Raw genomic sequence first — 14,630 nt, 5'->3', positions numbered from 1 at the left:
GTGAGGTCAATAGAATACGACTGACGAGAGATGATTATCCCTCGCCAGTCGACACAATTATGCTGGCCCGTTGGAACCGAATAAACACAGGTTTATCCCGGAACGCGACATACTTACGTGAGCTATGGCGGGTTTTAACACCTTGTGTACGGTGGTCGCTACCGGGCGGATATAAAATATATTCTACCAGCAAAACTTGCTGGCTGGTCGATGTACAACCGAAACCGCTGAGTATGGAGGCATGAAATTTTGTCCAAAGATTATTTAATATACGTCACTGAGACACTAAAGGATTTATGGAAATTACTACCTAGAGATGAAACGAGATTATTTTTATATAAATAAATAGCAGATGGTTAATTTAAAGGTCCGTTCATAGGTAGATGTTTATTTCTTCTTTTTCTTTTTTTTTCTTTATAACATGTTATAAATGCACATCCGAATTCAAATACAAAATTTAAACCCAAGTATGATATTGTGAAACATTTACTCCGTTAGTTCCTGAATGGTTCCGTGGATTTTTTGGTTATTACTTAACGCGTCTCCCAACGTGTCGCGCGAAATTACATTTCCACACATTTTCCTGACCACTTTTGAAATATAAGTTTATTATTTAAATATAAAGGCACGTGAATGGGAATGGTGAGTGAGTTTTGTTAACGATTTTCGTGTTTAATTTTGAACTGAGTTTTTACGACTGTTTTGTTTAGATAATTTAATTATAAGTAATAAAAAACTAATTTAATAAAGAAAACCAGCTTTGTATGTACCTTTGCGAGCACAAAACACAGGTAGGTTTAGCTTAGATTATGTTTTCATCCCGAAATGACAACGTAACTACTCTCAATATATTATCAATGCTATGTAACAAAAAGGAAGGAATTATGAACAACAAAATCAGGAAATATTTCGCCCAATACAGTATAGATTTATCTATTTTATTTTAGGTGGGAGGTGATACATCAAGAACTAAAAAAACAAGCAATTAAATCATAACACTCAGTTACAGGCAGCCATGACTAATATTAAATTACATCGGACATAATTAGACAAGGAATTCATATAATATGATTTAAGTATGTCTATAGTAAACGTAATAAGAAATCTATAAAACAAAAAAGCTTATATACCGCCTATAGCGATTAAATACTAATAAAAAATCACATAAAACTTTTAAAAAGTCAACTCCCAAGTTCCTTTGCCTACGAATTTAGATTAAAAAAAAAATACAAACTTCAACAATACAATTTAACAGAATAAGCGTTCAATCAATTTAACATGTCTTATACTCGACGGTACAAAGTAGAGCCGGATATTGTTCAGGAGATTGCCGATGCTTGGCTTAAAAGTAGCATGGATTTTGTCACTCGAATTCTTTGTTTTATTACAGTGTTCAATATTTTGAAATATTAACTTTAAAACTTTTGTTTTAAGTGTCAATTATCTTTCAACAATGTGGATTGATATTTGTGCGAACGAAATTAATGCGAATTGAATATTTTTAAACAGAATGATGATTGATATTTGTGGGGACGAAATGGTTAGTAGTAATTTATAAGTAAGGTAAGTGTTACGTAGGGTAGTAAATAATATGATACTAATGTCTTTGTGGGAGTAGAAGACAATTTTGCGTGATCTTCGTCTTAAACATTCGTTATATATCAAAAATCTAGAATATTCATACTAAAGACTTCACACTACAGATCTAAAACATTAAATTTTTGATTAATTTTATGGGGGTTGAATCGTTATATAACAAAAAATCTAGAAAATTCATACTAAAGACTTCACACTACAGATCTAAAACATTAGATTCATATTTAATTTTATGGGGGTTGAAACCACAACCCATCACGCTAGTGCGACTTAAGTTGATGGGTATTCGGGTATATTCAGCTAGCAAGGGGAAACACTGCATGCACATGAAAAAAGATATTGGCACCTCAACAAATAACTGGGTAAATAAAACAAAAGAGAATTACAAAGTAATACTTATTGTCAAGGATACAAAATACATTCTTATAAAAATAATAAAACCTTGTCAGAGTTTTCTAAGTTATGATTAATTTATGTTCTTTACAAACATTTCATGATCACAGTAATTAAGGCTTTCCTTACTAAAATAAAAGTAGAGGAAAAACAGAGAAGCCATTAAGTTTAGTTTTTGTTGATGACTTTGATATTTGTTACACGAAAAATATATTTGTTAGTCAAATATCGCTTATATAAATTTGGTCTAAAGTATAGTGCGTAGTATTTTTCAATATAAACGAAACTATTTTTTATAACTAAAATTGACGTGATACGTTTGAATATATTTTTTAACTCTAAATCAGTAATATACAGTGAAAAATTTTCATGGATATTTTGTTTTAGTAAATAATTCTAGCAGTGACGAAACAAAAAAAAATATTAGCACAATAACTACCAACCAACAGCATTGTAGTGTCGTTGACATATGTATGTTCATTAAAAATGCCGACATTTTTCCTGAAAGCACTTAACACATCTAATTTTTTTTGCAGTCACGTAAGAACGTCCAAGAGTGGCACAGTATCCAATACTGGGCTGATATTATTATATTATTGTTATGTGAGAGCGACCCTACTGCGCCTGATGGTATACGAAGTGAGGTCGAGATAGCGTCTTCTGACGAGGGATGATTATCTTTCGCCAATCCTCACGATTATGCTGGCCAGTTTGAACCCTCGTTTGGAATAATTAAAGACAATAATTGAATGCCTAATTGAAACTGGATAAACATAGTCATATTTATCGTTCGCTTTAACGGTGAAGGAAAACATCGTGAGGAAACTTGCACATCTGAGAAGTTCTTTATAGGAATGTCGAAGGTGTGTGGAGTCTACCAACCCGCATTAGGCCAGCGTGGTGGACTAAGGCTTAATCCCTCTCAGTAGTAGAGGAGGCCCGTGCTCAGCAGTGGGCAAGTATATAATACAGGGCTGATATTATTATTATTATTTATATATATACATAGTTTGATCCCAAAATGTGACACACTAACGTGAACAACTATGGCTTTTTTATACCATGCAGATCGCTGTCTAGATACAAACATCCTATCACCAGAAAAGACCAAAGTTTAATAGGTAAAATCAGTCTGAAATACAAAATCACAGTCAAAGAAACATTACGTTTCCTACGAAAGCGTGCACTCACTTGATAAGCCTTCATCTGAGTTCAATAAAATTAAATCTCGGAGACGTAACCGAGAGCTCTGATCCTGCTGATACCCCCATCAGGAGATATAGTCACTCGTATATGCGTGATGATATCTGAATTACGTTCATACCAGTGCTCGTTATTCGCGGAGAGCTAGAATGAAATATAAAGTGAAGTTAGGTAACGTTGGTTTTTATTTAATATTTGTTCGATGAAATTATATTTATATCTGTTTATTATATATTTATATAATATGGGGTATTATAAGTTTAATAGAATATTACATAGCTGCATGCCATATATGTATATCGATGTTGCAAGAAAAATGTTCTATCCCCGTTTTGAATATGAGTAAATATTTTAAATTATGTTGAAGTTTTAACTATTTACTTATAATATTTGATACTTTTATAAAAATTATAAAACTAGATTAAAAATATACTCGGTTTTCTTACCTTGCTTGGCTTCAAAATATTTTGCCATTTATATTTCGCATCTGGGCACCAATCACATTCCAAATTTAAGCCTTCAATCTTCACTGTGTAGGGATAGTTTCCTTTGAAATGCGCTGTGTCTACAGATAGTTTTTGGATTCTTCCTGGAAATCCTAATTTAAAGACCGCCCATTCTTCTCCTGTAGACGTACAAAATATTTAATCACATTTTACAATATTAATAGATATACTTCATAGACAAAAAAAAAACATTTTAAGATTCACTAGGAGTTGCTTGCACCTCTGCCCTTATAAAAATCTTTCCCGGAATAAAAGTATGTTTATATTTTTCGCCGTTTAAAAACTTGCCTATACGTTGACCTAGTCCATTGACAGTATCCACTTTTACATCTAACAAACATCCTATATAGATCATTCATGACGACGCGCCCCACTACTTTCCCTAATCGATTCCAGTGTGCGTTAGCGGCACGAATACACACGCACACTACGATCGATAGCGTCGGAGAAAGATCTTCAATCAGTCCCCTTACCCCGCGTCACCTCGCAACACCCCCGCTAAAAAGGTGGTGGTGCGCGTCTTCGTGGATGAAATGACCTATATCTTCACAAACTATCGTACTTATCTATTCGTAATAATTACGATGAAATAATAATACCGTTACCTGTAAACTGCAGAGTTCCATCAGGATTACTCCTGATAATTTCTGGTCTATCTTTTCTTCTTGCTGTTTCCCATCCATCTGCCATTCCAGTCCCTTTGAAAGGCTTTATCAGGTTCTTGGGATGACCATAATGCGCGTTGGAGTACCCTTAAAGTTGATGCAAGATTAAAAATAGCTTCTTGAATATCAAATGTAGAATAAAAACGAGATTTGTTAGTCCTATGAAGTTATTTTCATTAATTTAATATTCCAATTTTATTTTCATGTTGTTGAAAAAATCACTTTATAAATACATTAGTAAGGAGAATGATATATTAGTAAGGGTATATGTGCTATAATCCACAAAATAGTGGTAATTTGCCTAATCATAAAACATTCACAATACATTACGTTTCTTAATTGATAAGTATAGAGTGATAGGTGCTTTTAATTATCTTTTAAGAACCCTGGACAATGGATATATCTGTTGTTTAACAACTATGGCGACCATACGCCAAAATGTAGAGCTGCTGACTTGCCTTTAAGAGCAATAAAAAAAAATCTATGCATGTTATATATTTCAAATTTTACAAAACATCAGACCTTTAGTTGATTAGATATCATCCATACCTTCGCAAACGCCTCCATTCAATAATGATACTAAATCTACGAGCTGATCTGGTGGTGGGACTTGAGGTCTGGCCTCTCCATACACCCTGAGACGTGCTATACCACCATCTGGGTAAATATTCAGACGAATGTGGGTCCATGCTTTTTCACTTGCTACCTATAATGTACAACGAAATGATGAGACGACATAGCCATTCACCTAATTATAAACAACTACCTTTTGCTCGCAGCTTCGTCCGCTCGTGAAGGAGATTTTCGGGATAAAAGACCCACTATATACATTTCTGGGATAGAAAGTAGCCTATAACCTTCCCATGTTCTTAAACTATCTCCATGCCAAATTTCATTAAAATCCGTTTAGTAGATTTTGAGAGAATCGATAACATACATTCAGACAGTAAAGGAGACTTTGTTTTATAATGTGTATAGATACAACTGATTATAAATAATAACGAAATTAGGCACAAACTCGAAATAAAAAATATATTCTATAATATAAAAAATAATTAAAGGTTTTACATAGACAAATATAATAACAATTGGAAGTCGGAATATTCTACACAACACTGTCTTAACAACAAACTCACGTTTGAGATTTATCTCATTTTCCTTCACGAAACGTACGAAAATATAAAAGCTCATTGGCGCTCTATGCTCGTCATCTCGAGAAGGCCATTGGCTTTCATTTTAAATTTTCTGCACTCAAAGAAAATACAACGAAAGGACTTATTTCGAAATGTTTTAACTTTATGGTTTATGGCGTCGACGAAGAAATGCTCTGGTGGAGGAATGTTGCGATTTGAAAGTATTGCAATATTTACAGTTGATTCATAATGTATCGGGTTTTCGACGCTCGTCACGTGATCTTGAATCAGATTTGTTTATATTTTTATGTTTATATTTTTACATAACTTTGATAGTTGGAGAAATAATATTGGTATCAAAATTTTAAAAACAATAAAACAAATATACGACGCGACACTACAATGCTAGCGAGTCGCACTATTTCGTTTTGATTAGCCCTTGGACAGGCTGGTTTACCCGGAGCGAATCAGCTGTTTGTAGAATAACCGCATGTTGTGGGGTAGGTCACTTAACTTCCCATCCTTTCAAATTCCTTAAAGGCTTATTACCAATCCCGATTCCTTCATGTTATGTTCAAACATGGGGATCACAAAACTCATCATTAATTAATTGCTAGTCTGCTAAAGATTACTCCAGCTCCGAAATGACATAACTTGTTTATTAACAAATAAACTTTTAAACAAAATTTAAACAATAATATTAAAACTTAAAAAAGTGTTTATAGATATATTTAGGAGTAACACAAATGACAATCATACAAATAGCATTAGGACAGCGAGGATAAATTCAAATCCAGATATGAAAGGACTGTTCATGAGTATTCAACAGAATTTAACATAAATGAGACCTAGATTATTTACATCTACTCGCCACATGAGCTGTAACCGCCGAACCACAGCCCGCTTTGTATTTTACGTAAAGTGAATGTCCAATGTTTTAAACGAGCCAAAACATTCCTATACAAAATTTGGTTTGCCGCGCTCTTTGAGGAAATTATAAATGTAAATTCTACGATCGATCGTTGAAACCTGTTATAAAACTTTGTTCTGTTCAATGTTTCAATAGCGGTTGACAAATAAATGAGAATTTAATGGCATGGCTTAGATCACTACGGCCTACAATCTCTTAGGAGGGCAAAGAAATTCTTACAAGTTTTTCAAAGAAGATGGTTACTTGTTTTATACGTCACTGCAAAATGACTGCACCTGATGGTAAGTGAAGTGGGGTTCAATATAATGACAACTGACGAAATATGATTACCTCTGAACAGTCGACACAAATATGCCGGCCTATTAGAACCAGATATACACAGGCTGATCCTGGAACGCGATACTTACGTGGGCCACTATGGGGGGTTTTAACACCTTGTGTGCGGTGGTCGCTATCCGGGCGGATATAAAATACATCCTACCACCAGCAGGTTACGATTGGACAACAGATAGCTTTTGTTTGTAACAACAATGCAATTCCATATCGATTTATTGTTAGAGGTACAATCTGAACTGCCTATACATGTTATTATAGATGAAAATTATGACAACGCCTGAACCAAAATGGTTAGTAATTTAAGTACACATTTTATTCTTTTTAATACCGTCTATTATATGAAGTTAATAAGTTTAAAAATACAGAAAAATACTATCATTGAGGTCTGTGGAACCAAAATATATACTATACCATACTCTAGACATATTAATATTTTTAGCGCGAAATCGCAATCAGATGATAATTTTGGTAACATTTATGATAAATGTTTATAATGTTTTTGATCTGGATATATTTCATGATTCGCTGTCCACATTTAGGAAAACTATTTTAAGTGAGATTGACTGAGTCCCTAACATTCTGATAAATCTATTATGTTTTTTTTTTCTTTTGTAAAATTCCGTTTAATGTTTAGTTAAGTAATATTGTAAAATTGTGTTACGCATGTTGTGGTTGCCTTTAGTTTAAGTTACAATTAGTTTTATTTTTAGAATTTATTATTATATTAGTATTATTGTAAACGGCAATCCTCAATTAAATAAAATAAAATAAAAATAAGTACCTTTACATAATTTCTTCGTGTCTCTTCGTATCCTGGTTGTAAAGGGGTAATTGGAACAATTTCCTTCCATTTTTCTGAATGAAGTCGCGATACCAGTTCCAAATCGCGATCACTGCTTGCTGAACCAGCATTCCTTTCTGGTATTAGTTCCTCTTCTATATTTAAAATATATTTAAAATTTTAATTAAAATAATATTGATGTCTTATTATTTCTTTATTAGGATTAAATTGATTTCTAATACATTTAATTCTTAAGTCATGAACTGAAAAATTAAGGAATTCTATACCAAAATATTTTGTATCAGTCTTTTATGCTACAGATTTTAAAACAATAAACCTACCAAATTGTGAATTAATGCTTTTTTGTTTATATGAAAATTTGGAATAAAAATGGTGATATCATTCAAAGGCCGACCTAATAGATTTTTCTTTTCCCAGTTTAATATTCAAGTTACGATGAAGGTCTCTTGGTCTTATATGAGTATGGCAAAAAATAGTCATTTATATGATAGGTTTCTTGTATGTGAGAATCTGTCATGTACATGATTGATTGCTTCCTAACCGTATATCGGTCACGGCGGCCAATCTCAACGGAGATCAGCAAAATACGCAGGCGATATTTTAGTGTACAAGTGTGTGCGCAATACACAAGTGCACTATCTTTCCTTCGCTCTCATAGTTCGGTGAGACGGCAATCCGAAATAACAGGAGTATCATCGAGATCAGATGCAGGACCAACGGCTTAACGTGCTTTCTGAGGCACGGGGGTATTACACTGCCAACTTCCTGACTTCGAACAGCGACTGAGTAATGAAGATAGAAAAACCCAGTCACATTTATTTTGGCCCGACCCGGAATTCGAACCCAGGACCTAGATGCTGTAATGATACTCGTATCGTATACAGTAACAACCACGCCATCGAGGCAGTCAAAGAGATACATACATACGAAATACCAGCAGTGACAGACAAAATATTTACCACCGAGAAGATATATAATAATACCAGCCCTGTATTATATACTTGCCCACTGCTGAGCACGGGCCTCCTCTACTGCTGAGAAGGATTAGGCCTTAGTCCACCACGCTGGCCTAGTACGGATTGGTAGACTTCACACGCCTACGAAATTCCTATAGAGAACTTCACAGATGTGCAGGTTTCCTCACGATGTTTGCCTTCACCGTTAAAGCGAACGATAAATTCACAAAGAAGATATAAAATATGTAAACAAAATATGTGTCGTTTGAAATTGAAACATCGCTTAATACAGCCTTGACTTTACGGCCCATAAAACGCCCTTTAAAAACTAATTACAATGAATAAAATATTAATGTCTTTCAATATAAAACATAAAATACTTGAGAAATTTGAAAACATTTGTATAGGCTAAGTAGAGTAGTTTCTTTCGCATCAAGTTAAATGAAATAAAAATTTACATAGTTTATCATCACTACATAGTATAAAACAAAGTCGCTTTCTCTGTCCCTATGTCCCTTTGTATGCTTAAATCTTTAAAACTACGCAACGGATTTTGATGCGGTTTTTTTTTAATAGATAGAGTGATTCAAGAGGAAAGTTTATATGTATAATAACATCCATTAAATAGTGGCGAAATACTGTTATTTTTTTATGTAATACCCGTGCGAAGCCAGAGCGGGCCGCTATGTTTTTATATACAACGTTCACAGTTTTTCTGTATGGTATTTGGTATCAGCATTGCCCCCGTACGAAGCCGGGGCGGGTCGCTAGTTAATTTATAATAGGAACCCAAATAATATAAAAGAAGAACGAAATTTTGTAAATGGTAAAGCTGCGGGATAGATTACAGCCATCACGAAAACCAATGTGAAGTAGCAACCTAACCTTTCCGTATAATACGGTCAGTCAAATTTGAAGCTCACGAATTTTTAGCACCTCTCCCCGATTTCCGTTCTTATGCTAAGGGATTAAAAACGCATCGCTAACTTTTCTAACACTACAGTAATTTTCCATTAAGTGACCCATTAGGTGCTGCGTAAACGTTGTCAACTTAATGCCGAGAATATTACACTACTGTGAAACTAATAGATGCTTTGAAGTCTGCGCGGTGTTTTACATTAAGGCTGGTGCATATATGGCGGAGCGCAGTGCAAATAACTTTTAACTGTCAAACTATTATCGACATTGCCTTCATTGAGATAATATTCAAAATCAACTAACGCAATAATATTGTAATGCAATTTATTTTGTTACTAGATTTCTTCTATTAAATACTACTGAACTCAATTTAGCTTTAAATTTTCGTTATTCACATATATTTATTCAGCCAGTCCTTCTGTTGCTAGCAATCTAGATCCTAGATCAAGCCGTTTGTTCGTCCTACTTACACCATCAATCCTACGCATTATATATTCAAAGGTTTTCTTTGAAATTACTCACCGATGTTCGCCCACGACTATGTAAATAGCAAATTTAATATAAGAGTGTGCCTTTTGAATGGATTTTTATAGAACATATAAAATGCGGAGTAATTGGCTGGGTCAGTGAAGTATGTATTATGGTACGACTGCGGTACTGAAGTTTCGGGTTCGATTCCCAGGGCGGGCATGTGATGTTGCGTTTTTTACTCAATATCAGCCCGGAGTTTGGGATTTGACTTCGATATAGCGATAGGCACTCTATCACATCATGGGAGGGATATGCACGGCGAAGGTGGTTGCGCCAGTTGCGCCTCTGCCTATCCTTTCGGAGATAAAAGGTGTTAGTGCGTGTGTGTTGGTAATATATTAGACAGCTATATTTTTTGACGATACAACCATAAGCATCACTATGATATAAATGTTTATATTATTTATATGAATCTCTATCTCAATATCTGAAAACGTATATTTTTAGTATCTATAAAGAGATGTATAAAGTTTTTAAAAGAAAAAAATTAAACAAAATTCGTACTCTATGTACATACTTCTACTTTCACTTACCTAGAAATGTGGTTAACAATGATGTTAGCATTTTAACTAATCTTGTATTTAAATATAACTGGCATTAAGACTAGTAGATATAGCATTACTTTCGTAAGAATAACTAAAAACTTACCTTCAGGTGTCAACAAAGCTGCTTGTATGGAAAACTTCGGCGCGTTATTACCAGTAAAGAACGCTGTGTCGACTAACAATCCTGTGAAGAAATTATTTATTTAATAAGGCACACCAACTGCATACATATCCTTAAATCTAAAAAAACATTGCGTGTTGACAATTGGCTGATATGCATGCCCCTTACAGGTATACACAACATTCACAAAGTAAATATAATGTGTCTGACAAACATTAATACTTAAGAGGAATAAAATTAAAATTTTATAAAAACTTAAACATAATAAGAACTTATAAATAATAAACATTAAAGAACGGTAATAACAATATAAATATTTTTTACATCTGTTAGTGCGATACGGACGAATTTACCGAAAAGAAGGCTTTTCTAAAACGGGCGAGCGAGTATTAGAAATATTTATAGTAAATAAGATTTATGAAATAATATATTTGATAGCATAATTATCTGGTATAATCAATGCACCATAAGTTATAATTATTAAGGGCCACAAAAAAGTGGTGGTAGAAAATATTTTATCTGCGCCCGGATAGCCATATCCGTATTCCGTACACAAGGTGTTAAAACCCGCCATAGTGGCCCACGTAAGTGTGCCGCATTCCGGAATCAGCTTGTGTATATCCGGTTCCAACAGGCCGGCATAATTGTGTCGACTGTCCACTTACTATCAGGTGCAGTGGATACACTTTGCCCTGGACGTATAAATAAAATATCGACCATATCTCGTCAGGTCTCCTTTCGACTAGGCTTCTGGTTTTATTAATACATCAGCTCTAATTAACGAGAGATGACCTCGCCAATTGACACAATTATGACGGCCAGTGATCACGGTTCGAACGGTGACAGATTTTACAGCATGCGGTGGTTGCTTTCAAAGTATATAATACCCTACCATATCTGGTGCGCTCGGCCTCCACACTGAATACACGTCCATGCACGGGGGGACATTTATCACGGCCCTAGACACACAGTTAAGTGTGTCTACCTCATGGTTGCCAATACACATTGAGGTCTATAAGGGCTCGCGAACAGTTTCTAGCTTTCTCTCCTCCTCCCATCCTAAGAGCTTTCCTTATCCTTCCCCTAAACTTCCTTCCCAGCTATCCCCTCCCAACTTTCTTCCAGGACCCTGCAGTCGCTAAGCCGGGGGATTCGAGTATCCCATTCGTGGGTTTCCCCCGGTGAATGCGGGGTCCGAAACAAAAAAAAATACCCTGCCATCAGCATCATGAAATATCACTAACCTCTTATGACACAGTTGATGGCCAGCTTGATGATGCACCAATCATGACCAGGTATTCTCTTCCTTCTAGTCTCCCAGCCGTCCATCCATTTCCCAAACTCGGTGTACTTATCAGCTATAAAGATCGGCTCAGAATCTGCTATTAAGTTTTCGCTGACAGCGAAGAAGTCATCAGTGGCGAAGAGTACTTTACCACCCGTCTGAAAACAATAAAAAAAATTAAACACCGCGCATTTACTACCAAGTTACTCGTACTGCACGAGCAAAATCTGCTTGTAATAAAATATCATGATAATAGTCAATATGTATCTTAAGTAATTTTGTAGATCTTGAAGGAAAGAAAATATTCGTTTTGATTGCGGATCATCAACAAAATCATACGTAGTGGTAACAACACATGACTTGTATGATATTATGGCACTAACGTACAAGTATTGACAGGAAAATTTAAGCTTTATTACGTATTTATTTACATATCAAAATTCAATTGATCATGAAAAGTAAAAAGACCGCATTATCGCTTCACAAAGTTCTAAGATGAGAGAACAAGAATATTGCGGGTTTCCTCTCACACTTATCATTAACTGAACTTCAGTGTGAGTGTGTACTCGGAAATCTTCAAGTACATTTCTCGGTATCCAATTATATCAATACATTGTGTGTCGAAAGTATGAAGTTTTTCTTTTCACGGAATAAGTGTAGACGTCACAAGAGAATAGCGCTCTTGGTGTAATTTATTTTTTCCTCGGTGTCGTAGTTGTATAGCATGTGTGGTACGACTACCGCTCTGAGGTCTGGATTTTAAATCCCGGGTCGGGCAATATTATATTAGGTTTTTGAGCTCTGTATCAGCCAGGATTCGAGAATTTGTACTTAATATAATAAGTAAAATAATAATATAAAATAAATATCAATATAAAGCGGCGATGGCCTAGTTGGGTGTGGAATGGACTGCGAGACGAATGTCCGCGGGTTCAAATCCCAAGGGCACACACCTCTGACTTTTCTAAAAAATCATGTGTGTATTCTTTGTGAATTTATCGTTCGCTTTAACGGTGAAGGAAAACATCGTGAGGAAACCTGCACATCTGAGAAGTTCTCTATGGGAATTTCGAAGGTGTGTGAAGTCTACCAATCCGCACTAGGCCAGCGTGGTGGACTAAGGCCTAATCCCTCTTAGTAGTAGAGGAGGCCCGTGCTCAGCAGTGGGCAAGTATATAATACAGGGCTGATATTATTATTATTATTATTAAATATCAATAACAAGTTATTTTAATTTTACCCGCCCTGGTGCCACCAATAAGACTTTAAGAGTTCGTTGTACCATGTAGGTATCGTCCTTTACACCACATTCACAATAAACTACAAAATCATGATCAGAATAGTAAATCTGGGTTTTTTGGTAAATATATTCTTTACTCATGAATTAATTTTGCTACAATGTTAGAAAACAAGACCCGAGTGTGGTTTCATTTATTAACACAATACACAATATAAAAATGACTCTATATAATGCCGGCTAGGAAGGGGCATTAAGTTAACCTGACATAGAATTATTCTGCTTATTACTGGATAATGCTCCGGTTAATGATACATCAGAACGAATCACTATAGCACATTTTCTATCATCGTATAAGTTGCTATACAAAGTACAAAATATAATATACACTTCGAACACAAACAAATAAATACTGATTAACTGAATATAAACAAATTAGTATTAACAATTCTAAGTTACAAAAACACCATTACAGCAAATCAAACAAAAACATAGTAACAATAAACACTCACAGAGACGCTAGCGAAATCGCTCAGTTTAGTGAAATCCTGTGTTTCGTTACCAATCATCTTGTTTCTTACAAGCGTTCTACAAACACGACACACTTCGACTGCCTTATCTATACTGAGTACCTCTTATATACTATCGATAGTTACTTTTTCAATTATATATAGATTATTTCGTACCATTGTCAAGGTCGCTGATGTTTTTACCGGCTTAACAGGTTTTTGCGTGTGGTTATTGTCGAATTCTAAATATATTTGCGTTTTATTCTTTAGATTGGACGGAATATGTAATCACATTTATGTAGGTCGGTCGAAAAATTTAGAACAATAAAAACCATAATAGAAGAACAGAGTAATAATAAAAATATTAAAATATTTGAGAATTATAATTAAAGGCATAAGAAGTTTTATGCTGCAAAGGTTTTATCATTTCTTTTATTATTGCATCATCATCATCATCGTCATCATCATAATAATCATCAGCTACAGGATGTCCACTGCTGAACATAGGCCTCATATCATTCAATTAACCCAGAAATATTTCTTATCCAAATCGTTCTCCTAAATATTAAAATATGTCATTGAAACTACTAAAACCAATAAATACAATGTTGACATATTTACATTTTAAATAACTCGCTTTCTTTAGTTCCAAGGTGAGGCAATAAATGAGAACACATGTTTTGATAACGTACAACAATAACACAAAATAAATAACAATGAAACTAGTATCTTAACACGGTTGTATAATGATATTTCTCTTTATTAAATTAATAATCTCATAGTGGGATGGGACACACGGCGAAAATGCGTGTACCAGTTACACCTTTGTCACCACCTTTGGTGTGAATGTGTGTGTAAATAATATCAAGTAAAATGTTATACCATTAATGTAGTCATTAACCGACTTCAAAAAAGAGGGAGGTTCTCAATGCGACTGTATGTATTTTTTTAATTAGTTTAATT

General features: G+C 34.6%; 1 protein-coding gene across 3 annotated transcripts; it reads right to left on the bottom strand.

Moving 5' to 3' along the window:
• Positions 1-1,978: 1,978 nt before the first annotated feature.
• On the bottom strand, positions 1,979-13,776 carry LOC115445735 (allantoicase). 3 transcript variants are annotated; one of them, XM_030172127.2, is made up of 9 exons: positions 13,671-13,776; positions 11,881-12,079; positions 10,619-10,699; positions 7,545-7,699; positions 4,913-5,069; positions 4,304-4,450; positions 3,639-3,817; positions 3,181-3,336; positions 1,979-2,712 (listed from the first exon to the last, which is right to left on the bottom strand). In XM_030172127.2, the coding sequence occupies exons 1-8, from the start codon at positions 13,725-13,727 to the stop codon at positions 3,211-3,213; spliced, it is 1,101 nt and encodes a 366-aa protein (XP_030027987.1). In that variant the 5' UTR covers positions 13,728-13,776; the 3' UTR covers positions 1,979-2,712; positions 3,181-3,210. The 3 variants fall into 3 exon arrangements, with proteins under 3 accessions (XP_030027987.1, XP_037301954.1, XP_030027986.1); XM_037446057.1 differs by having other exon boundaries at positions 1,979-2,707; XM_030172126.2 differs by having other exon boundaries at positions 1,979-3,336.
• Positions 13,777-14,630: the final 854 nt, after the last annotated feature.

Source organism: Manduca sexta, unplaced genomic scaffold, assembly GCF_014839805.1.
Source record: "Manduca sexta isolate Smith_Timp_Sample1 unplaced genomic scaffold, JHU_Msex_v1.0 HiC_scaffold_2494, whole genome shotgun sequence".
NCBI lineage: Eukaryota > Metazoa > Arthropoda > Insecta > Lepidoptera > Sphingidae > Manduca > Manduca sexta.
Note: the sequence above shows the minus strand (reverse complement) of the source record. Positions and strands in the feature narration are given on the sequence as shown.